This window comes from Cladophialophora carrionii, assembly GCF_000365165.1.
Source record: "Cladophialophora carrionii CBS 160.54 unplaced genomic scaffold supercont1.4, whole genome shotgun sequence".
Lineage (NCBI taxonomy): Eukaryota > Fungi > Ascomycota > Eurotiomycetes > Chaetothyriales > Herpotrichiellaceae > Cladophialophora > Cladophialophora carrionii.
The window spans coordinates 1,817,932-1,842,295 of record NW_008481829.1 but is presented as its reverse complement, the minus strand read 5'-3'; the positions used below and the strand labels follow the sequence as shown (position 1 = coordinate 1,842,295).

The following is a 24,364-nucleotide window of genomic DNA, read 5'->3' as shown; positions in this document are numbered from 1 at the left end:
AAGCAATGGGCATGTGCGAACAAGCATCACATCATTACGCCTGTTAAATACAAGGTCGTCACTCGTGCGTACAAGCGAGAAATGGATTTACCAGCACTTGGCGTCCATGTTCAGCCAGGCAGCATCGAACATATGTCACAAAGCAATCCAAAATCCATGAGAATCACTAGATCGGATATATATGTTCCTGAACCTTGCCGCCCGTGCTTCGCGCCTGCATACAAACACACAGAGCCGACGACGGAGGCCGTCAGTGACCGGCAAGTCCAGCCCACCAGCTGCACTATCGCTTTACAGCGAGCCGCAGTCTGCCTTGCCAGTATATCTGGCTCATTGGCTCTAGACGTCCCAGCCAGAAGGGCGGCTGAGTCGCTCAGCTCATTGGCACTTTGTGCAACTGTTACTGCCTGTCCCTTTCCCTTCCTAGTAGGTAGCGTCTTTCCGCCAGCTGACCACACTCTCGCAGCATTGCTGTTATCAAAACCGACCACCCCCCCCCCGGTATGGATAACCTTTCTGTTGTGCCAGCAGCTCTATCATGTCCGTGGTGGGTATTTCACCCAGCGATCTTGTCAACGGGTTTCTTGCAGCCAAGAGGGTTGTTGAGGCTCTGAAAGACGAAGACGGGTCAGAGCAACAGGCTGTAGCCGCATTAACAAGTCTCAAGCACGAGTTGGCAGCTGTTGACGGCCTTGAAGCCTTCCTGGACGGTGTGCAAGATGAGGCAAGACCTTCGATGGTCCAGGTCCGCGACAGTGAGCAAGTCCAAGCCAGTCGTACAGAATCCACCCTCGATACCCGACAGACCCTTGAGAGAATCTCCCGGTCAGAGACTGCCCTCTCGAAGCCGATTCTGCAAATGCAAACTGCTTTTGAGAAAGGGGCTCGCAGGCAGCATAGAGAAGGTTGTCAGGCACAGATGACATTAACGACCATGGGCAAACATCGGTCACCGCGCCTGGATACCCGCAGTGAAGTCCTTCCGTCCTTTCCTTCATTCAAGAAGCCCTCACGGCCGCTTTGCCGACAGCTTCATATGTCGCATGACCAAGCCGTCACGCCAATGCTGATTGCTGCCCTGTTTGTCTCACGACACGACAGCGGATTGAAGATAACGCTCCGAGCCTTCATCGACCTTGCGAGACCCGATCCAGCATCTGCAATTCTAATCCTATGCACCATTGTGGCGTTCTCGCAAATGGCCGTCCGACTATGTCCCCAGCTCTCCATACTTGGTGCCGATAGGGTCAGATTCGATGACGCATTCGGATCGTCGATAATGCTACCCTTCTCAACCTGCGAATATCCAGCGACCTTCTCGGGATTCCTCCAGCAACATTTCCTGGGACATCCATGGCAGTCATTTGTCCTTGCCGGCAGCTATCACCTCAATCAGAACAATGGTCGTGGCAGACTTGTGACAGAGGAGACTTGGGGCTCCATTGTGAAACCAAATTCGACAGTTGCGATGTCGATGTTCCTTGAATTGGGCAACAAGATCTGTATCCGTTGTCGAAAGAGGCTGACTGATGATGGAAGAGATCTTTTCTGGTATGGTACTTAACGGCGCCAGTCTTTGCAACTACGCTGACGATTGGCAGTGCTGCTTGTGGCTTGTGCTATGCCTTGTATGCCTTTGCTCGCAATGACGTGGACGACGAGGAAAGGCCGAAGGGAGGAACAGCGAAGGAGGAACAGCGAAGAAAGCGCAGGGACGTCAAGTGGTCTCATCGATGCAGGCCCTTCTCAGGATGATCCAAAATTTGCATGCCTCGTTGCTAGAAACTAGCCTCGAAAACGGACGAGAACGAGAGCGAAACGGTGACACAAGAGACAGTCAGCCACACCTGAACAACTATCCATGAGGACTTTGGAAAGCCCAGATGTGGCGCACGAAGCATGGACCCAGGCAGGCACAACGAGGCCGGCACAGCGGACGAGGTACCGTGGATCAAGGCTCGGGTACCATGGTTTCCTGAAATGCTTCCCCCCCCCCGCCCGTCCATAGCATGTATACACGCTAAGAGGTCCAATAACCAGCACAAAGTGCTAGGATTCCGGTCTTTTGGGGCGATCCCCAGAGGGCTGTGGACATCTCCTGACACATGGTGAGTGCAGACATAGACCAAATTTCTCTGGCCACCGAATCAATCATCCGAAGCGGTATGCTCGGCCATGTAACGGCTGTCGGATCGAAATCATTCGGTAGCAAGAGGAAGGGACAATTCTCAGAGGAACAATTTCCGGACATACTATGTACCTACCATGCACATATCGAGGTCTTACTGTAGGCGGGCCTGCTAAGAAAACAACGTTCTGCCCCGGGAATCGACCCAACGACGAAAGCGGGAATATGCAGCGAGACTTCTCCCATCACCAATGGCGCTCGTATGATTCGTCAACTCCTCCCTCCGCAGTGCCGCTCGAAGCGAGGAGCCAGGGACAAGTGGAAGTCTGACTCGGCAATATGTTGGCTTCTTCAGGCTTCTGGACCTCGTCGTGTGGAGTCGCGCTGTCAGACGGTCGCCTTTCTTGGCCGATTACTACTTCGCTTTTGTGACGGCTTCAATTCTGTGGATGAATATGAGCTGACCGACGTCCTCATCCTTCCCCTCCGTCCTCTACTATCTGACCTCAAGAAACTGCCTGCGATACTCCCAGTCGACCTGCGATATGGAGGCACTCCTCCATCAATCCAAGGGCGTGTGCCCATTCCTCAAGAAGACGTCTCCCGCGACACTGCGCTCCCTGTCGTCCACCACCCGCCAGTCCCCTGGTGGCGGCACGATCACGAATCTGCAGTTCATTGCTCGACGATGCCCCGTCATGAACAAGGCTCTGGCCGTCCAGAGTGCCCGGATCAACCATCGCCGCAGCTACGGCAGCGTTGCGGCCGGCACTGGTGTCGTCAAGTCTCTGCTCGAGAAAAAATTGCACACTGCAGCTGAAAAGAAAGCCAGTGTCGACACCAACGTGTTCCGGCCCGAGCAGCAAGGTATTTCAGCCTCTCCAGCGCCGTGCTGAAGTGGTACTGACGTTTCCCTAGCTCCGCCACCACAGAAGGTGAAGGCCTTTGGCAAGAAACCTGACACCTTCGCTGGACCGAAGCCCCATGCCCCGCCAGCCCCTCGGTTTGACTATGAAGCTTTCTACAACAACGAGCTCGACAAGAAGCACAAGGACAAATCCTACCGCTACTTCAACAACATCAACCGTCTGGCCAAGGAGTTTCCACGTGCCCACATGGCGGCCAAGGAGGAGAAGGTGACCGTCTGGTGCTCCAACGACTATCTCGGCATGGGCCGCAACTCCCACGTTCTGAAGACCATGAAAGAAACCTTGGACATGTACGGCGCTGGGGCGGGGGGGACGCGAAATATTTCGGGTCACAACCAACATGCTGTGGCCCTGGAAAAGAGCCTGGCGGACTTGCATGGCAAAGAAGGAGCCTTGGTGTTCTCGTCGTGCTACGTCGCCAATGATGCTACGTTGGCGACGCTGGGCAGCAAATTGCCCGATTGTGTGATTCTCAGCGACAGCATGAATCACGCTTCCATGATTCAAGGCATTCGACACTCCGGTGCCAAGAAAATGGTCTTCAAACACAATGATCTGGCCGACCTGGAGGCGAAACTCGCCAGCTTATCACCCGAAACCCCCAAAATTATCGCCTTCGAGTCCGTCTATAGCATGTGCGGCTCCGTCGCCCCGATCGAAGCAATTTGCGACCTGGCAGATAAGTACGGTGCCATCACCTTCCTCGACGAAGTCCACGCTGTCGGAATGTATGGCCCGCGTGGCGCCGGTGTGGCCGAGCATCTCGACTACGACGTCTATGCCGACCCAAATAGAACCAAGGAATCCCAACGCGGAACCGTCATGGATAGAATCGACATCATCACGGGCACCCTCGGCAAAGCCTACGGCTGCGTCGGCGGCTACATCGCCGGTTCCAGCGCCCTGGTTGACACGATCCGTTCTCTCGCACCGGGCTTCATCTTCACCACCTCCCTTCCACCAGCGACCATGGCCGGCGCCCGCACGGCAATTGAATATCAAATTCGCTACCAAGGGGACCGTCGCCTCCAGCAACTTCACACCCGCGCCCTGAAAGACGACTTGACGGCCCGCGGCATCCCTGTCATTCCGAACCCGTCGCACATTGTGCCCCTCCTCGTTGGGGACGCCGAGACCGCAAAGAAAGCGTCGGACATGCTTCTGACCGACTACGACATCTACGTGCAGAGCATCAACTACCCCACCGTGCCGCGCGGCGAGGAGCGCCTCCGCATCACCCCCACGCCTGGACATACTGCGGCTCTGCGCGCCGAGCTCGTCGAAGCGCTCGAGAATGTCTGGAATAGACTCTCCATCAAGCGCGTCGCCGACTGGGCAGCCCAAGGCGGCTTCGTTGGCGTGGGCGTCAAGGACGCCGAACCGGTGCAGCCGCTTTGGACCGACGCTCAGCTTGTCGACGCGGACCAGAGTCTCGCTGCGGAAACTCACGTCGAGGAGGCCACGGCCGAAAGAGTCCCGATCGTGGCTGCCGCCGCGGCTTAAGCTTTCAGCCTGCCCTGCAGTGCTCGTCGCGCGGTATGGTCCGCGTGGGTTCTGTCATATGAATGTGGTATGAACTTGTGTGTATATGTGCGTATGTGGCTGAAAATCATTCTTTGCTTCCGAGAAAGAGGTAGAGAGAGAGACAGAGAGACGGAGAGAACAGTTGGACGGGGGTCAAAATATCCGGCTCTTCGGCCTTTGATTACATGCTGTAGCTCACACACATGCTTAGCTAGCGAGTGGCCATGCCATGCTGGCCATGCCATGCTATGCTATGCCGTGTCTGTAGCTATCGCCATCCATCCATAGCTATACCTATAGCTGCCTTTATATATTCCGGCTCGACGCGGAGCCGATGATGCCATCTGCCTACAGTCACCGATGCCATCTGTCTACCTATCTACAGTCGCCTTTCTGTTCCGTCTGGACTGGCCGTCTGAGATTGACCTTGACGTCTGCGTACCTACCCTCCCTCCCTCCCTATTTTCGCCTGCCCCTTTCCTTTAGGACGCCACATCACGCCCACGCCCATACCCACACCCCACGCCGTCTACAATATTGCTTGCGATGTGCTTTTCTCTGGTCCACTACCACTCATCACGGACGACGGCGAGCAAGCAAGCACGCTACTATGGGAGGGAGGTATTTATTCGCTCGAAACGCGCGGCGCACCATGTGTGATGTGAAGAATAAATAAACAAATAAATAAATAGTTAGGGCAGGACGGATACTGTACTATAAGTTGAAATGATGATTTGGGGATTTCCTCACTGATTGCCTTGCAGGCCGCAGCCGTGGCCGACGACTTGTGTATAGTATGTATCTCGGTCTCGGCCTTGGTCTCAGTCTCAGTCTAAATGCCGGTGCGCGGTCGACCTTGTAGTACCTCCCGTCTGTACGTCTGTGCGTCTGTGCGTCTGTACCTCTGTACCTCTGTACCGCCGCACCTCTGGCAAAGGCAGAGGCACATCATGTCATGTCATGTCTAGTACGTCTGGCAAAGGCTCATCATGTCATGTCTAGTACGTCTGGTAAAGGCTCATCCATGTCATGTCTAGTACGTCTGGTAAAGGCTCATCATAGTGTGTCACGTCATGTCATGTTGCTCCTATCAACCACTCTCGCCCTCCCAAGGTTCAAGCTCGTTCGACGTCGTGGACAAAACCGTCGTCATAGACGAACCATCGTCGTCGGTGATGGGGCTCATGCTCGCTAAACAGTGCAATGCAATGCGGTGCAATCCATCTCCTTTCGTGGGCGCCTTCTGCTAATGCATTCTACCTCCTTTCGTGCGCGCCTTGTCGCGATGCAGTTTACCTCCTTCCTGGTCTGCCCGCGCTGACCTTGGGAAAATCAATGGGGAACCTCAACTTCGCAAACTTGGGCTTCGCCAGCTTGACAATCTGACCTGTCTCCTCGTCGACCTTTTTCGGTGGCCGCGCGATTTTGTTCCATCCGTACTTGTTCAACTCTGCGTCGGTCATGCTCTCCAACTTGCAGCCTAGTTCTCGGTAGAGTTTGTTGATTTCTGCCGCGGGCACGCCCAGGTCGAGCGTGATCTCGCTGGGCTCCGTGAAGAGCATGCTTGGGGTGTCACCCGGTGTGAATTTCGGGGGCGGAATGTGCAGCGTCAGGGCCAGGATCGTCGAGGTAAGCAGAGTTTTGGCAAACACGGTGGGAGTCCGGCTGGGGAAAAAGTGGGACACCAGTCTTGCCTTGAAGGCCGTGGAAAGCGCCGTGTCGCTGGTTGTACCCTGCGGCCACTTCTCCACGGGGAGCATGGGTCTGCGGCTGCTTTGGTGGGAGACGTACTTGCGGATCTCGGCCAGCAGCTGGATGTACCGCAGCAGTTGGAGTTTCTGGAGGATTTCGGTGTTGTCCGGGTCTTTGAGGTGTTTTGGTCCGAGGTAGCTGATGCGTGTCGCTATGAAGCGCAGGCTGCTGGGGATGGGTTTGTTCTTCTGTATGCAGTCGCGCCAGAAGGCGATTTGCATCTGCGACAGCGTGGTTTTCCACGGCCCGGGATGCACCAGCTGGGAGAGGTCGTACACTTTGGAGATGTCGGTGGTGTTTAGGTCTACCGGGGGCAGAGGCTTGTTGGCTCGTGCCGTTAGTGACCCGCTGGCGAGGCCGGCCTCTGAGTCGTCCTCTTCTTCGTGGTTGATTGAGTTGAGGATGGCAGCGGAGACTGGGTTGTCGGTTTCGCCGTCACGGGCCAGGAGTCGGTTCTCAGCCATAGACGCGACTGCTCGCTTTGATTTCTTGGTGCCAAAGGCTTGGGTTAGTGCTGCGCGAGACGATGGCGTGGCTTTGACTTCCGCTTCCTCCTCGTCCTCACTTTCTCTGTCTGGGACGCGGACCGTACTCCTCACGGTCATCTTTTTCGCTTCCATGACTTTGAGCTTGTTCGACGCTGCGTCGAATATGGCGACATAGTGCTTGAGGTGTTTGTCGGCGGCGCTGGTCGTGCCGCTCTCGGTTGCGACATAGTCGATCGTGGGATGTTCGGAAGACTGAAGGAGGAGGCTTGACCTTCCGCTTGTCTCTTTCTTGGAATAGCCGGTGAAGGCGAGGTCTGACGGAAGCGCCACCCCAGGAGAGGTCACTGTCTTTGTTCAGCTCGAGCGCTGACTGTAGGACCATACAGGTACATACCGACGACTGGTTGAGCAATATCTGGGGCGCTGAGGTGGGTGACCTTTACGGTGCCAGTTTGCGCCTTCTTGGAAGGTCTTTCACCCTCGGCCGGTGCCGCAGTCGGGGCTACCTTTCTTTTCTTTCCTTCCATATTGTCGAGTCTGCGCAGAGAGTTGTCTCCGGGGGATTGTGAACGCGGGACGCAGAGAGACCGGCATCGCGAAGTTGACCGGGAAATTTCTCTGTTCAAGTCCGAAGTTTTGCCGGCTGAGCTTGCACAATTGACATCACGGAGAGATCTCTTGAGGGAAGCTTCGGGTGTCCAGTGTGTCCAGTCCAAGATTGACTGACTGTGAACACTGTTGTCAGGACAGCTAGAGTTTTATGCAGAGACACAAGTACAGAATAAACATCACAGCTTCTAAGTCAGCTGGAGTGGGCGGCATCACAGGTTCAGCACGAGAAGAGGCATTCAGAGCTCAGTTGATCGTATTGTCTATCTGTGTCTTGAGGTAGACGCCGTCAGCTGTGACGACAACGGACGATGCTTCTTTCGCGCGAAGAGCCCTGTTTTTGAGATTTGCCGGAGTCTAAAGACATATGTGCATTGTCCGAGGATTCCTGCGTGCAATATCCTCCTAGGATGCCCAAGACATCATAAGCAATCCGCCATACAGCTCCATTGAGGTTTGACCGTGCTCCACTCCTCTTACACGGATATCACAGATATGATACCCGTTTGATAGTAAGGCCGAATCTTCGTAGACCAAGCTCCCTCCATAGCGATTGAATAACACGCCGCCGGAGGTGAACTTGTGGCCGATGCGCTAGCTGCTGGTGATGCTCGAGCTGCGAGAACTAGCTGTGTGTTGACGATTCATTGACATTGGTCGAGAGGGAGGACGTGATGGAGCAGTCGACGCGATTACTTGCTGTAGAAAGAGGTCAGGACTGATCATGATGAATGGGCAAGCCTTGAATCGTACCTGCGGGCTCTCGTCTTTCTCCTCTTACGCTTGAGGCGACGAACTCGCTTCTTTCTCCACTTGGCTCTCATCTTCGACTAATCTCGACTGAAATGTGTCAGTAGGGCTCGAAGGCAAGTGTTTGTGGCAGGAGACGTACAGATCGGTTGGCAGATGAGGTTGCTAGATGAGATGGTGAGAGTTCAATGAGAACATTGTGCGGGGAATATCTTCTTGTGCGCTGAGAGCTCGAGCGTTGGCTTGGCGTGTTTGTCGGCGCTAGTCCTCGATGCGGTCATCGGTCACGCCTGCCTTGGACATCGTTCGTCTGCCAGATGAAGTTGCAGCTGGGGGCAGCACCTTCCAAGTATCATCTTGCTTGCCAGGCATGTCATTCAATCGTACCTCAAGGTCGCCTCTGGTAGAGGTTTGTGTGTCTCTTCCCTTACGTTCCCATGAGCATCTTATTTCCGCGTTCTTCATCTATGTTCCGACTCAACTTTCCCTTCCCCACCCATCGTTGACCTGATTCCTTGCTTCTTGAAATATGACGCTCCCTTTCTCTGGTGTTCGTCGCGTCGGCAGCACATTATCTGCTTCAACCGGAACAGGCCCTGCCGGAGTCCTCACCCACAAGGATCAAAGCGGTAACGTACTGGGAAGTGGGTTTGCAGCCGGTTTCGAACACGGATTCTGTCTCTGGTCATACTATCCTGTTGTAGGCAAGCAGATCTATTCACATCGCGAGGTCATTATTGGTCGAGATAAGAGCCGTTGGTGAGGGTAGCAGCTCCTCCATGGGAATACTGCTTACAGACCAGCCAATATGTGCTCAACGATCCCTACGTCTCGAAACGCCACCTCAGAATCTACACCGTCGTCTATGAGGATGACGAGCCAAGCGAAGTTGAAAATCTTGTCTATGCGGAAGACTTGTCACTCAATGGCACCTATTGGAACGGCTCCTTTATTGGGAAGGGAAATGGGGGCTTTCTGCTTAGCGACGGAGATACGTTGCGACTGAGCCGTCGAACATACCTCATCTTCACAGCTATGCCCTCCTGTCGCACGCCTGAGACCTTCGATTACATACAAGAGACTGAGATGGCGGTATGCTTGCGGCCAGGTGTTTTGTTGTTCATTCTGACACGGATAGAAATTCGGCAAAGACTACACTCTGAGCGACAGACTCCTCGGTTCTGGCGCGTTTGGCAAGGTATTCATGGCAATTGAGCAAAGCACTCGACACCAAGTGGCATGCAAAGTTGTCGATCTACGAGTGCTTATGCCAGGAGCCCAGATAAAGTTTGGAAGGGCAGATCAGCCTGTTGCTGCCGAAGAAATTGACAACCGTACGCAGGTCCGCAAACTCAAGGCTTGGGCTCTACAGCAGAAAAGAAAAGACGCCCTCGAAAGGCAACTGAGCAAGTATTATCGTGAGGTTGATATCCTGGCATCGATTAGCCACGTAAGGAGACAAAGCATACATCCGATGCAAGCTGACCTTGCCACCAGCCCAACATCATTGGCATTGAGAAGGTGTACATCACAGACAATACCATGTGAGCGAACCGAGATCTCACTTGTCTATGGCTGACGGGACAGGTACATCATGCAAGAGATAGTTACGGCCGGCGATTTATTCTCATACATCGAGTCGAAGGATGGCAAGCTACTCGAAGTTGAGGCAGCAGTCATCATCCGCCAGATCTTGATGGCACTGTCATTTCTACACAGCAAGAACATTGTTCACCGCGACATTAAACCTGACAACGTTCTCATGACCAGTCTGGCTGCAGGGTGCCGGGTCATCCTGACAGATTTTGGTGCAGCCAGGAGAATCGAGAACAGATTACATCGCATGTCATCGATCATTGGCACCCACGAATACGCTGCACCGTATGTCTGACCACTGCTCGTAAGCCATCGGCTGCTCATACTGCTGCAGTGAGATCCTCGGTTATCTGAAGTCAAGCGTTGAACCGGAAAGGCCAGGTTATACCCGATCTGTGGATATGTGGGCCGTGGGATGTGTTACAGTCGTCCTCCTGACGGGAGGACTGGCGTTTTGTGACCCCAGTACGAACAAATACTCCGAAAGGCTTGCCGGGGACTGCAACCTGAACTTTCTACGCGACTCAAAAGAGTGGCAATCAGTTCGCCAGCGTCCAAAGGAGTTCGTCGAGAGACTTCTGGTGCTGGAAGAAGAAGCAAGATTGACAGCAGACGGAGCACTCCAGCACCCCTGGTTCTACAATGAAGTCCACAAGAATGACTTCGAGGATCTGTACCAGCGGACAATCAAACATTGGTGTCCACGGATTCCAAGGTCAAATATCGTCGAGTTCCAGGATAGCGGCTCTATCAGAAACTTAAAGTGCTCCAAGGCCTTTCTCAAACCACCAAGAAGAAGCATGGGGCGTGTCCAGTCTCCGATCGAGCCGCCATATAAGCCGTTTCCTAGGCAGATGCACCAAAACCTGTGGCCCTCGAGAAGCCCGAATCGGGGGCTCTCAGCGGAAGTTTTGTCGTCGATAGAGACGTCGTCACCAACATCTGCAGCCCGTCTGCGTGTGAGAGCCGACTCGATGTCGCCGAGTCACCAGCCATCTTCCCTGTCCACAACCGCAACGCCAACCACAACAGGGCCTTGCCGTGGTGCTAGGGCAGTTTCAGAACCTCTTCCGATCAGAAAGTCCTTTGAGCCACAAGCTGAATCTTCCGGTCGGCAATCTAAAGACTTTCTTAAACCCTCAAGGCCTTCGGCACATAAGAGCCCGCAGGGTGGCCACCAGGGATCTAGGGAAGACGTACCGAGCGTACGACCCTCAACTCCGAAACTTCGAAAAGTGCTTCCCATCGAGCATTCGAGCACGCCATCACATTCCACATCGTTGTCGAATACGACACCAAATACTGCGTCTGCAGTTGAGCAGGGAGCACGAGCCTGCCCCAATAGACCGGCTGCCATTGTCTTTTTGGACCAGCCCGCAACACCGGGTAGCCTTCGCAAAGTCAAGAATTCAACCAAGCATTCTCCCTCTGTCCAAAGCGATGGTGTCTCAGACGCGAGTTCCTCTGGCGGAACACCACCCAGCAACTGCGAGCTTCAAGGAAGGCCACCAAAGAGTTTGATAAATACCCAATCCAAGAAGCGTCGAGGTTCCTCTGTCTTTGACCTCGCTGAGGATACCGACAGCGAAGAACAAGTTCGGGACCACAAGGCGCGACGCCGGTCAATTTTCGATTTGGCAGGAGACGACCGTGAGAATCGACCTCGCCTCCCACGACTGCCGCTGGTTCATCGGCCAAGTGCTCCTTCTGCAGCAACAATGAAACCACACCCTCAACCAAGGATTCTATATCTCCCACGATGACGAGAGAGGGGGAGAAGCACGTGGTAGACTAGAACGGCAGTTTCTAGCTGCGGGCAGAACGGCAAAGTTGCAAGATGCAGCTTCATCAGTCCTGCCGCCGTCACGCGGTGTCACGCATGACAGGGACTGAGTTCGTAGACTTTGAGGGTGGTAATACCTTCGCAGTGCAATACCCGTGAGCTATCTTGACTGGCAGTGCCCACCCATAGCAGCATGGTGTTTCGGTCCACAGTGAGCCTCGACATAAGCTGGTCCTGAAGAAAGGTTGTGTCCGGGGCTTGTCTCTGGCCCTCTCAGGACGACCTGGATGCGTGAAAAGCACATTTGCAGCTGGTCCCTCCCATTACCCAGCTAGGTGTGAGGCAGCCACGGAGACGTAAAATACCATGATTCTCGTAACCCTCTCGACATGCGATCGGAAAAGGCAAGAATTCACCAAGTCCTCATTGGTTCGACAGTTCCTTGAAACCGTTCTCGACTCGACGCATCAGCCTGGAGGGCAGGGAATGATAGAGCCATTAGAAGGTGGACACGCCACCCTTCAGATAACATCCAGGTTGTTGTGCTAAGTGGACTTTGAGCCATCACGTCATGATAGCGGACGGAGCTGTGGATGGTGATTCAGATGTTGCATCACCTCGGAGAATGTGCATCAGACTCACGTAACATATGCAGCTAGTATGTGCAGGTTATTCTGTTATATTATCCAGCCAGAGATCATCCTGGCAGAAGTGAATTCGCCTTTGCTTTCCTTGCTCACGGGAACAACCGACAGAATATCTGTGAAGCAGGACTATCCAAAGCCTGAAATCGGCGGCCACAGAGGAAGGAAGCTCTGTTGACCGCGTCGAGGACATATCACGGTCAAATCACTCATCGTTTCCTGCAGCCTTGTTGAGACAGCAGAATGCCCGAATCAACGATATCACTCATCGATGCAGCCGTCATAACGGGCGGCAACTCTGGGCTGGGTAAAGCAATGGCTGAATCCTTGATACGCGCCGGCAAGAAGGTCGTCCTGATCGGACGTAGCGAGTCGAGTTTGAAGACGACTGTCTCCGAGATCCATGCTGCTGGATACTACGTTCTCGACACGGGCGACACCGGAGCAATCCCAAGCACCGTCGAGCAGATCCTGCAGTCCCATCCGGAGGTCAACTGTTTGATCAACAATGCTGGCGTGCAAAGACCATTCCAGTTCCCGAATATTGGCGAGAAGCAAGAATACGGCTTTGACTTGGGCCGAGCGGATGAGGAAATCGACATCAATATTCGTGGACCGATGCATTTGGCGTTAGCATTCCTGTCACATTTCACCAGCTTACCGCAGGACAAGAAAGGCGTCATTATCAATGTTTCGAGTATATTGGGTTTCCTGCCGTCCAGTGTAATCAACCCCGTGTACAACGGCACGAAAGCATGGGTCCACATGTTCTCGTTGAATCTGCGCTCGCAGTACGAAAGGTCTGGAAAAATCAAGGTCGTGGAGATCGCCCCGCCCACTGTTTCCACGGCTCTTCACCGCGACAGGACGGACCCTAGCGACAATTCGAAGGAGAAGAACAAGGCAGCCATGAGTGTGGACGAGTTCATTCAAGAGGTCGAGGAGGGCTGGGAGCAGGGGAAGGATATCATTGCCCCTGGACCGGCCGGTGCGGTCATTGATGCTTGGTACAGTGCTCTGGGGGAGAAGTATGAGAAGGCGACGCATTGATGTCGTTGACCTGCCAGAGGGTGTTGATCTCGTTGATGGTGTACTCGTACTCTTTCCAGAGGAGATATTCCACGAGCGTCTCCAGTCGATAATAGAGCACATAAGGAGGCCAGGCCTTCCCGCCATCGCCTCGTCACATCTACCAGCAGAGTCACCCAAGAGTGATTCTCCTCCCCCAAGCCAATCGTGGCTACTGTAATTGAGTAATTACAGGGCTGCCAGAGCGAGCTGTCGAGGGCGCAGAGGACGGACTTGTCCGCATGGGATGCCCCAGCTCCCTCGACCCATTTGATTCCATCGTCCATCCGCCTGATTCATGTTGGATTGACGTCGATATCTTCATCTCTGTTGAGTGCGCGCCTGTCGACACGGGTATTGCTGGTCTTTGCTCTTCAAACGCCGGCACCTGCGCAGCCGCACACATTCGCGGCGTCGCTACAAAGGCTTTGAAAGCCCCCCGAGGCTTGGGAGATTAATCCCCGTGACTGACTCTCTGCGTGCTGTAGGTGCTCCCTGGCATGGGCCCTAACAACATACTCGAGCCTTCAGTCGACCGCGGTTTGATTATCACTGTTGGAGCATATAGCTTGGTCCATGTATTGGCTGACGGTGATCTCCTGGGAAACCTCACCACGGATTAATTATTTGCTCTCCGACCCAGGCACCATCCTGTGGGTGTCCAGCGATAACGGATTCACATCTTGGTCCCTATTGGGCGGTAAGGACTCGATCTACCCAGGTTTCAACTACGCAAGCCACACGGACGCGGAAGATAAGCTCCTTGAAGCTTATTCTTCGCTTGTTATGTTCACGAATGATTCATCCATTGAACATGGCTATATCTACCATGTCGTCTTTATCTTGCATCTCCTCTCACGCCCATTCGCATTTCAGAACTGTGTTGGAGTCGAGCTTACCAGTCTAGCCCGTTCGCTCTGCTGCAGGAAACATGGCTGCACGACGTCTGTCGTCAATCGTGGGTGGCAGGAAGAATGAAGCATTTGACTCTACGGTTGCCAATGAGGTCCAATTGGCTCAACTTGGGTATGAGCAAGGTACGAATGCATTCTGTCCGCATTGTGCGGTTCTCGTGGTCTGACCGTGTCTCTTCCGACAGAGCTCCAACGCTCATTCTCCCTCCTGGGGATGGTAGGGTTCAGCTTCTCAATCGTCACGTGTTGGACAGCCTTGGGAGGTACTCTGATTGTCGGGATCGAGGCAGGAGGTCCTCCTGTCATGGTCTGGTCCTGGGTGGGAATCTGCATACTGTCGCTCGCCGTTGCATATTCTTTCGCCGAAATGTGCTCCGCGTACCCAACTGCGGGCGGTCAGTACAGCTGGGTCGCCATCCTCGCTCCGCCAAAATACGCACGGGGTGCCGCCTTCGTGACTGGATGGTTCATGTGCACGGGCATCGTGGCCATGGGCGCTGTAAACAACTTTGTCCGTCGTCTCCTGTGGTCTGTGAGAGGGTCGTATTTACTGATATCGGTCTAGATCACCGCGAACTTCCTCCTCGGCATGGCCAACTTGAACAACTCATCCTACACCATCGAGCGTTGGCATGTCGTTCTCGTGACGTACCTGATTGCCCTGCTGGCCGCTGCCGTCAACATCTTGTGGTCGCGCTTCCTCAACCAAATCTCGACCTTTGCCGTCGTCTGGAATATTCTGAGCTTCTTCGTCGTTGTGATCACCATCCTCGCCGCCAATCATCACAAACAGTCGGCGAGCTTTGTGTTTTCGGACTTCCAGAATGAAACAGGGTTCAGTTCGGGCGGCATGGCGGTCATGATTGGTCTTTTGCAGACATTATTTGGTTTGTTCGATGACCTGACTGCTCGGCGTACGCTAACACCTCCTGCAGGAATGTGCTGCTACGATGCTCCTAGGTACGTTAAAGCCTTGCCAGTATCTCGCCCGGCCTGAGAAGGATGCTGATCTCTTGTTACAGCCACATGACTGAAGAGATGCTGAACCCTGCGAAAGAAGCCCCTCAAGCCATCATTCTCTCCGTCTATCTCGGGGCTGTAACAGGCTTCGTCTTTCTGATCTCGGCGTTCTTCTGCATCGGCGACCTGGAAGCCACCGCTACGACACCGACTGGCGTTCCGCTCATACAGATTTTTCTCGATAGCACTTCCTCCGTTGGCGGTGCGACCACTCTGGCGGCGATGATCACCGTGATCGTTGTGATCTGCGCGAATTCGCTGATGGCGGAGGGAAGTCGAGCACTCTGGGCGTTCTCGCGGGACCACGGCCTGCCTTTCAGCAAAATCTTCGCCAAGGTGGACAAGAAATCCCAGGTGCCCACCTACAGCATCTTGTTGTGCATGGTCTTGCAAATGGGCCTGAACAGCATCTACTACGCCTCCTTTGAAGGCTTCAGCACGGTCATCTCCATCGCCACGTTCGGCTTCTACCTGTCCTACGCGGCGCCCCTTTTCGTTCGCCTTTGGTCCCTCGCCACTCACTCCAATCCCTCGGCAGTTACGATCAATGGACAGTACAGCTTGGGGAAGTACAGTCCCTACATCAACGCCATCGGCCTCGTCTTCCTGATCTTTGCAGGGATCGATTTCAACTTCCCCCAGGTCGGACCCGTTACCGGCGAGAACATGAATTATTGCTCGGCTGCGTTCGGCGTCATCGGATTGGTGTCAGTCGTGACGTGGGTCTTTGACGGGCGGAAGAATTTCACGGGCCCGCAAACACCGGGCATTGTCAATGCAATTGACGCAGGCGCAGGAGACAAGGATCTCCGGGTTGGAGGGGTGGCTGATGCCGGTGCGGCAGAGAAAACAGCCTCTCGGGCACCGTGCGAGGGAAGCGTTGACGATTCCCGCGATGAGAAAGCGGGCGACACCGAGGGCAAGATGGCTTGAGGTCTACTGTGTAGACGGGCAGGCCGTCAGGCCGGGCTACTGGGTACAGTCGTTAGCACACGTGCTTTGTTGGCGCGAAGATGGGCATGCTTCGCTCGAGGCCCGGCTCCCGAATGATGACAGTTCGCACAAAGTAGTCGAAGGACACAGTGCTTAGGTTCCACGCCACCGGTTCTCTTGTGTTTGATCTGCGTGTTGGTGATGGCTTATGAAGAGCCCGCGGGCCCTTGGCAGGCTGCGCCAAGCCTCCGTCGGAGACTCGGGCGTTGAGCTTTCGTTGTGGCTGGAGGCTCAACGCGGGCAGTTCTGGCACCAATCGCAAGGGCCAAACCGTGCCATGCGGCTGGAGTGCATCATGACCGACCCATTTATAGCAGCAACCCAAACCCACATCGCCCCTCGCATCGAGTCCGAGATGCCGGCAACGGCCTCCCGCGTCACCAGCCCCCCAGATTGCGGCGAGCCTGACCGCCGTTGAAGGATGCGAGGCGACCTACTGCAGGGAATTGCTCACAGATGCGGCTCTATCGACATGCTTGTGGCCCCAGGATTGCTGCAAACTGAATTAACCCACGACCGAGTGCAGGTGGATGGCGACGAGTTACAAGTACCCAGTAATTTGTGCATGCCTGGACTCCGGCACGATGCTGTGGACCAAGCACATCTCCATCTCGCACCTGGCATCCGCCACTGACGTTGCGTCGGCTTGTATTCACATCTCCACGCCCAAATTCCTTGACGTCGACGCAACTTTCGAGGCACTGCCAAGTTGGCAGGGCCGGCAGAAGCTGTGGGCGGTATCAGATAGAGCTTGGTGGTGATGGGGGTCCACGTCATCTATTGCACGTCTCGACGCCGAGGCAGCGCGATCTCGCATGACTGACTGACTGACTGACTGACTGACTGAGCATCGGATGCGTCCGCACATGGCGGGCCTGACGCACATCTCGGTACGAGGTACGAGTAGCGTTGGCTCAGCGAGCCGCATTCAGGTCCCGGGGCACTACGCAACCAACGCTACGCAACGCTACGCAACGCAGCGCAACGCACTTTCTCACTCACTGCGCCATGATGCTTACTCTACTCGTCCGATCCGGCGACAGATTACGAGTTATGTACAAGGTGATGGCTGCCTACTAATTGCGCCCTCGTCCCGCCCTCATGCCCCGTCCCTTGTGTTTGCTCCTTGCTTCCTTCAAGTGACTCTTGGGTTTTCTTGTCGTCAGTCATCAAGCGTCACTCGCCCGGTTTGCTGCGTGTCTTTTGTCACTTGGTGATTGATTTTCCCTCAAGTCACCGACCCTCATCCCCAGACATCGCCCAACCAGGTTTCTAGAGCTTCCGAGGACTCTCAACTGGAAGTCTCTCGTTGTTACTGAAACCCAGATTAGAGAACCGCACGGTATGAAACCCTCACCGGCCGTGGTGGCCGTCGCGGCCGCCCTGAGCGCTCCCCTCGTTTCCGCCATCCACCTCGCTCCCCGCTCCGAAGCTTCTCCACGAACTCTGAGTCTGCCCATAGAAAGAAGACATGTCCCTGATATCCTTGCACATGAGAGATCGCGCCTGCGAAAGAGGCAGACGTCAGGCACCGTCGAGCAGACCCTGGACAACGACCAAAGCCTCTACTACGCCAATATCACACTCGGCACGCCCGCACAGTCGTTACGGCTGCACATCGACACGGGCAGTTCCGATCTGTGGGTGAACACGGCCAGCTCTTCCTTCTGCTTGGCGAGCACGGATAACTGTGAAGGCGGCACCTATTCGTCTGCCCAATCATCCACCTACAGGCTGGTCAATGACCTGTTCAATATCTCTTACGTCGACGGCAGCGCCGCGGTGGGCGACTACGTGACCGACACGTTGGGATTTGGCGGCGTTACGCTAAACGACTTCCAGTTTGGCATTGGCGAGGTCTCCTCTTCCTCACAAGGCGTGCTAGGGATTGGCTACATGTCGAATGAAGTCCAGGTCCAGCGCGCCAACCTGGATCCATATCCCAATCTTCCCCAAGCACTGGTGGACGCCGGCCACATCGCCTCGAACGCATACTCGCTGTGGCTGAACGATCTGGACGCCTCCACGGGAGAACTCCTGTTCGGCGGCGTCAACACCGAAAAGTACGAGGGCGAGCTCGCCACCCTCCCCATCCTCTCCGAAGGCGGCGAATACTACGAACTCAGCCTCGCCTTGACGGGAGTGACGAATGCCGGCTCTGACCTCTCCTCCTCATCCTCGTTCCCTACCGCGGTGCTGCTCGACTCCGGCGCCACACTCACCTACCTCCCCAACGACATCACCCAAGAAATCTACAACTCCGTGCAAGCTGTCTACCAATCCGACGTGGGCGCCGCCTACGCACCGTGCGCGCTCGCCTCCTCCTCGGCCACCATCGACTACAGCTTCTCTGGCGTGACCATCAAAGTGCCGTACAACGAACTCTTCCTCTCGGCCGGGACGAACAACTTCGGCCAACCCATCACTTTCACGAACGGCGAGGAGGCCTGCCTGTTTGGCATCGCCCCTGCTCAAAGTGGCATGGCCGTGCTGGGAGACACCTTCCTGCGGTCCGCCTATGTGGTGTACGACCTCTCGAACAATGAGATCAGCCTGGCGCAGACCGTCTTCAACTCCACGACCGACAATATCCAGATGATCACAAAGGGCGACAATGGCGTCCCCAACGCCACCCCGGTCTTCGACCCGGTGGGCGACGTGACCGCCACCACCGGCGGCGCCAGACTTGGCGACTCGTCAGCCACGGCTAACCCATTCAATGCCGGCTCCAAGAACAAGCAAGCTTCGAGCATGGGTGCCTTGGTCGCAGCAGTGTTTGCCGTCGCCGCCACGTTGGTTTTGTCGTGAGCTTTCTCCGATCGAGGATGTCCCTTGCCCCGGCGAGAAGAACCCCAAAACACTGAGACAAGAAACTCCGTGTTTCTTTTTATAAGCCGCCCTGTACAGGAGTCATGCATCATATCTGGCCAGTCAGCCCTGGACCAGAATGCGACATACAGGAATGTATGCGTATGTAGGCATGGGGTACGTGCATATGATAGTACATACGAAGACGGGTATGGCGGGCCAGGCTGGCAAGCAGGCCAAAATCCTGACGAAGATGACGAACGACAATCACGGTACAAACGATCTTGGATGGGCGTCTGTCTACATTGGTAGCAAGCATTATGCATAGCGATGGTTGAATGGTTGATTGAGCGAGCATGCATGCGTGCATCATCCGTGGGTTACTTTTATCTCGGCATTTCGACATTGCATTTCTGGGTGTTTCAAAAGGGAACTCCAGGCGTTTGTCAGCGGTTTTCTCAGATTGGATTCTGATCTTGGTCTAGGTTGACAGAACGAGACTCTAGAGCAGGAAGACTCAGCGTCGAGGACGTCAACGGGACGCTTGGAAGGTCGAAGAAATCCAAAGAACAGGGCATGTCACAGTATAGCATAGCATAGCATAGCACGGCTCAACTTGGTGGTATGACACACCAGCACGAGGTCCAGATACGAAACCAAACCAATGATAATAATTAGTAAACCGTGCAGAGTATTCAGTGGCTGTACGTATTCGCTCAAACCGGGAAATCAGAGTCCGGAGGCCGTTGAGTCTGCAGGCCGTTCACGGTCGTCCTGCAATGGTACTGCAGTACCGGTAATAGTACCAATGGTAAGTAGCAGGGGTAGGTAGTCGTGTTCCTTTGTCGCTTCGTCCTTTGGCTCCTCTTCCTCCACCGTTCACGCGCGCCGCCCCCCCTTTAGAGAACATAACCCCCACCGGCACCGAGATTCCTCCAATGCCGGATCGGCCGGGTATCCTCCAACTCGACGCACCACCAGAGCATCTCCTTGGCCCTGTCCGGCTCGCCGCCCAGCTCGTGCGCGCGGGCGAGCGCGAACCACGCTTCGGCGTGATCCCACCCGGAGCCCAGCTTGGTGAGCGTCGACAGCAGGCCGTACGCCCGGTCGCGCGCCGCCAGCCGGTTCAGGTTCTCGGGCGTCTTCTTAAGATCGTCCTCCCTCGTTGACTGTTGTTGTTGTTGGTGTGGGTGTGGCAGCTGTGCGCCGCCCGGCCCACTGGCGGCCACGCTGTGCGAGTGGTCCATGTTGTCTACTACCACCATGCCCGTGTTTGGCGCCGTCGAGACGCGGCTCCATTCTCGTTTGTGTTTCGGCCGCGAGGACGACGGCGGCGGCGGCGGCGACGATGACGACGACGGTTCCTCGACTGCTTGTGACTGGACTTGCTGCTGCTGCTGCTGGACGTCGTCAGCACGCGCTTTCCCATTGTCGATTCGTTTCGCCAGTTCGACTTTCCGTTCAAAGTAATCGAGGAGGACGTTGCTGAGGCCGACGATCCCGCCCGGGTGGTCCGCAAAGTACATGAGGCACTGCTCGTAGTTTTCGACCGCGTCGCGCACGGCCTCGGCGTTGAGAGAGCCTTCTTTCTCCTCTCGGGCACGGGCGATGGCCATGAGGAGGTCGGCCCGCTCGCAGTAGACGTCGGCCCAGAGCTCGTCCGACGACTTGCCGCCACCGCCCCAGCCCACGGCACTGAATGCCCGGGCCGAGCTTTCTACCGCGGCGATCATCCCCTCGATCTTCATGGCGACTTTGGCGGCTTCGTCGGTGGCCTCGCGCGAGTCCTCAAACATGTGGGCCCGTCTGTACAGCGTTGCGATGACGAGCCAGATCTTCACCAGGATGCTGAGCGCGTGTCGTTGCGAGACGGTTCGCGGGAAGCGGGGGATGGGATCTGTTCGTAGCCCTGGTCCGATGATGGGGAGACGCACGTCTTGCGAGGGAGGTTGGTCGCGGTGGTTTGCTGGCGGTGGTACCTTCTTGTGGCTGGAGAGGTTGTGGGGGATTTCTTTTAGGGGCTGCTTCGCGGTCGGGCTTGTGTCATGGTTCGCCGAGATTGGTACCTCTGGCACGTCGGCGGACTGGATGGTTTCTAATCGTGCGTGGGGTTGGTGTTGAGCAGCACCATTTGCGTTTGGTTGCGTTTCGTGCGTTGACTCGAATGACTGTCTTGTACTCGATGCCTGGCTGGTTTCTCTTTTTCCTCGACTCAACGACCTCGAGAGCCTCGTTTTCGAATGCTTACTTTGAAGAGCACGGGGAGACCGACGGGACTCGTCCTTATTGTGGTCGTGGAGATGGAACAATTTATGCCTAGGTGGTGAGCTTTGTTCATCTTCATTCGTGACTTGGATTGTTGGCGCCTGGGTCGTTTGCGTCGCTTGCGTATTCGGTCTGACTTCCTCTGCTATGGAAGGAGTACCTTTGTTGGACTCGCTGGACCGGCCCAGCCTCTTGCGATGAAGGAGCTTGCCCGGAAGACTTCTGATGGTGCCATGGGAGCTTTTAGGAGGTGCAACCGACCTTTTCCTCGTTGCTTCTTCATTGATAGCGATTGCTCCGTGGCGACCAAATAACCGAGAATAGAGTGCAAGAAGGTCGTTGCTACTGTTGACTGCGTGCTCAGGGCCCTCCATCAGCTCGGTCAAAGCCAGCTCGGTAATGCGGATTTCAATAATTCTATGCAGCTCCGCACACTCCATGTCATCGACTAACCCTGGTTTCTGGCTTGTTGCGCCGTGTGTGCCACTGGCGAAGTCACCCAGCATGATTTCGGGAGGGGAAAATTGCTCGAATGCTGCCGCACAACTCTGACTTGCTGTTTCGAATTGTTGTCGCGAGGTGAGTAAGAGAGCTAGCAGGTGCCAGAACGGCATCAGTTGACGCTCTATCCCGTAAGAGGTGTCTCCTTCATCATTTCCAACTTCCGAAGACAAGGCTCTCTTTACCACGGCAAGCGCCTGGTCAATCTCGCGCATCTCGGCGAGCAGTCGAGCGAGAGCGAAGAGTGTTTGGAAGTGTTGACGGGCAGGAATATCCTGCGCGGCAGCCTTTTGCAGGTATTCGACGGCTTCAGATTGCAAGGTCGTTCGGTTCTCACTGAAAGGTGTCCATCGTGCCCAGTGCGCCTTTCCGAGGCCAATCCCTCGATATGTCGCGTCGATCAAGTCGGCAGATAGAGGTGGCGGTGATGGCATCTGGCCGTTGGCGTGTCCGTTAGCAGGCGCAAAGCCGTTGGTTGCGGCATGTTCAGACGGTGGCTCGATTTCGTCCAGAAGATCCTGCAGCTTCTCACAGAGCTTATGGGCCTTTTCTGCCTCAGCCCTGCCACCAAACGAGCACAGGCCTTCGATGCCTTCGGCAATGGTCTTCATAAAGACTTCATCGCTATCTCTGCTGGTGGCGGAGTTCTGGGAGCTTTCCGATTTCGCCGCACGTGCACGAGCTCGATCGATGAGTTCGACATAGGTCTCTAGAGCCTTGTACGCCAAGTCGAAGTCGGCCAGGGCTTTGTGAACCTGGAACAGGCGCCTTAGAACCAAGGTGGAGTGGAACGATTTCGTTGCAGCTCGGTAGAGCATGTCAAGAACATTCCTTCCCCACGAATTCCGACCGCCCTCGCCCAGGTCTGAGTCGGACCAGCCAGGACCGCAAAGAACTTGCCAATTGCGAATGAACTCTTCGACCCAGCCTTCGATGATCGCGTTCGACTCGGTGGCTTTGGGGAACTGCACGTTGCGCAACAGCTCGTTCTCGTAAGATGCCTCCACGCGCCGCACCTCAACGGCCAAGTCCGAAGGTACGAAGGGGACGTAGTGCGCGATTCCTTCCTTGTTCTGCAGGATGGCGGACATGAAACGATAGTAGGCTCTCCACATCTCCAGCTTAGAGAGATGTCCTGGAGTATTTCCATAGGTCGAGGGCGAAACGTCTTGGTTCTTAACGGCGAGCACTGCCCAATGCCGGAATGCTTGCAGCCTGAAGGACGCAGATTCGTGGTCAAGTGGGCTGGCGGCGGTTATTGACTGCTTTTGTCCCAGCGCTACCCGTGCCAGCAGCTGTTGTGCCCAATAAAGGAGTTGCGGTGTCGACACAACAAGGCTCCGGTTCGCGTCGAGCCATGGCAGTAGAGTCTCGAGAAGCTCTGTGCCCTGCTTGGTGTCGCCGCTCTGTACGTAGCGCAGCGCGCGAACGTATACAGCTTTCACAACACAAATCTTCGTCCACAGCGACGTCGCATCGGCTGCTGTGCGAACAGGCTCGAAGGTGATGGCCGGAACCGGACGCTCGGTCTTGTACGCTCCCAACCAACGCGCCCAAAGCAAAGATGTCTGACCCTGCACTACCTCTTCAGAAGATGTCCCAGTCGCGCGCAGTTGGGACTCGAGAGAGACCACCTGCGAGTCCGCAATTGGCTGGCCCGTAGCGGCTGTACCGGGCCGTCGGCTTGGTGGGAGTACATATTGGGCGACGTCGGACTCGAACTTGGCAGTTTGGATCAGGCATTTCCGGTCAGGGGCGTGTTTGGTTACTTTTCTTATGAGCTCAGGGAATTCGCTCCAGGTGCCGGCGACGCGTGCTGCCTCGAGCGCACCAATATAGCGCTGAGCCTTTTCATGGTGGGCCTGGAGCTTCGTCAGTCAAGGGAAGCATGTGTGTGCCGAAGAAAAGTTGTAGACATACACTCATTCTGCGAGATGCCTGAGACGATCGAGAGGCAGTGGTCGGGCCTTTATGGTGGAGACATCATTACACAGACATCGTTGCAGCTCCATGTACACGACGGACCTGCTAGGGAGCCTGTTCGACTTGTCTGTGTGTCTGTATAACTACTTCGCAGGTGGTGAATGCGCCATGCGGTCATTGGATCTTCATTGAATCTGCTCGGCGTTCACTTTCGGGTCGCGCCCGACCGTGCCGCTTTTACTCCTAGCACCCTCTCCTCTCCTTGTGTCAATGTCCCCGCCGACGACGACGAGCTTGCTGACTATGTAGTAAGAGATCTCGTGGATCCTGTTCCCATACTCGACTTGGAATGCCAAATCGCTTTCGCTGAGATGGGCATGAAAATCGCGACATTCGATGAGACTGTATGCCTTGGATTCTACACAGCGACGACGCTTCGCAACACACCGGACTGCATATTGAAAGAACGACGAGACCCAGTCTCTCGCAGCAGTCCCTGCGTCCTCATCATGGACTGCCTGCCTCACGGCATCGTCCTTCTGCAATTTCTACAGCAACCAGGGCCGCGTGGGCATGTTGAGTTATTGAGTGCCAATCCTCTGTTGTCCAAAGAGCCGAGAGGATGTAATAGCTACGCTCTGGTGTCGACTGGGTCATTCCACTCGAACT

At 55.3% G+C, this 24,364-nt stretch overlaps 8 protein-coding genes across 8 annotated transcripts; 6 read left to right on the top strand and 2 right to left on the bottom strand.

Annotated features, from left to right (window-relative positions):
- Positions 1–538: 538 nt before the first annotated feature.
- On the top strand, positions 539–1,755 carry G647_05321 (uncharacterized protein; the record flags this gene model as incomplete). Its single annotated transcript, XM_008729652.1, has 2 exons — positions 539–1,551; positions 1,602–1,755. 2 exons carry the CDS (start codon positions 539–541, stop codon positions 1,753–1,755), a joined length of 1,167 nt encoding a protein of 388 aa, XP_008727874.1.
- A 918-nt stretch (positions 1,756–2,673) lies between these two features.
- On the top strand, positions 2,674–4,560 carry G647_05320 (5-aminolevulinate synthase, mitochondrial; the record flags this gene model as incomplete). Its single annotated transcript, XM_008729651.1, has 2 exons — positions 2,674–2,995; positions 3,047–4,560. The coding sequence occupies 2 exons, from the start codon at positions 2,674–2,676 to the stop codon at positions 4,558–4,560; spliced, it is 1,836 nt and encodes a 611-aa protein (XP_008727873.1).
- Positions 4,561–5,873: 1,313 nt separating this feature from the next.
- On the bottom strand, positions 5,874–7,348 carry G647_05319 (uncharacterized protein; the record flags this gene model as incomplete). The annotated part of the gene is made up of 2 exons (XM_008729650.1): positions 5,874–7,165; positions 7,216–7,348. The coding sequence occupies 2 exons, from the start codon at positions 7,346–7,348 to the stop codon at positions 5,874–5,876; spliced, it is 1,425 nt and encodes a 474-aa protein (XP_008727872.1).
- A 1,361-nt stretch (positions 7,349–8,709) lies between these two features.
- G647_05318 (uncharacterized protein) lies at positions 8,710–10,827 on the top strand (the record flags this gene model as incomplete). Its single annotated transcript, XM_008729649.1, has 7 exons — positions 8,710–8,939; positions 8,984–9,272; positions 9,319–9,630; positions 9,678–9,724; positions 9,768–10,061; positions 10,111–10,583; positions 10,631–10,827. 7 exons carry the CDS (start codon positions 8,710–8,712, stop codon positions 10,825–10,827), a joined length of 1,842 nt encoding a protein of 613 aa, XP_008727871.1.
- A 1,619-nt stretch (positions 10,828–12,446) lies between these two features.
- On the top strand, positions 12,447–13,253 carry G647_05317 (uncharacterized protein; the record flags this gene model as incomplete). The annotated part of the gene is made up of 1 exon (XM_008729648.1): positions 12,447–13,253. The coding sequence occupies one exon, from the start codon at positions 12,447–12,449 to the stop codon at positions 13,251–13,253; it is 807 nt and encodes a 268-aa protein (XP_008727870.1).
- A 949-nt stretch (positions 13,254–14,202) lies between these two features.
- On the top strand, positions 14,203–16,138 carry G647_05316 (uncharacterized protein; the record flags this gene model as incomplete). The annotated part of the gene is made up of 5 exons (XM_008729647.1): positions 14,203–14,308; positions 14,371–14,696; positions 14,751–15,072; positions 15,121–15,145; positions 15,208–16,138. 5 exons carry the CDS (start codon positions 14,203–14,205, stop codon positions 16,136–16,138), a joined length of 1,710 nt encoding a protein of 569 aa, XP_008727869.1.
- Positions 16,139–17,542: 1,404 nt separating this feature from the next.
- On the top strand, positions 17,543–19,006 carry G647_05315 (uncharacterized protein; the record flags this gene model as incomplete). The annotated part of the gene is made up of 1 exon (XM_008729646.1): positions 17,543–19,006. The coding sequence occupies one exon, from the start codon at positions 17,543–17,545 to the stop codon at positions 19,004–19,006; it is 1,464 nt and encodes a 487-aa protein (XP_008727868.1).
- An 899-nt stretch (positions 19,007–19,905) lies between these two features.
- Positions 19,906–23,698, bottom strand: G647_05314 (uncharacterized protein; the record flags this gene model as incomplete). Its single annotated transcript, XM_008729645.1, has 2 exons — positions 19,906–23,634; positions 23,693–23,698. 2 exons carry the CDS (start codon positions 23,696–23,698, stop codon positions 19,906–19,908), a joined length of 3,735 nt encoding a protein of 1,244 aa, XP_008727867.1.
- Between the last annotated feature and the right edge of the window lie 666 nt (positions 23,699–24,364).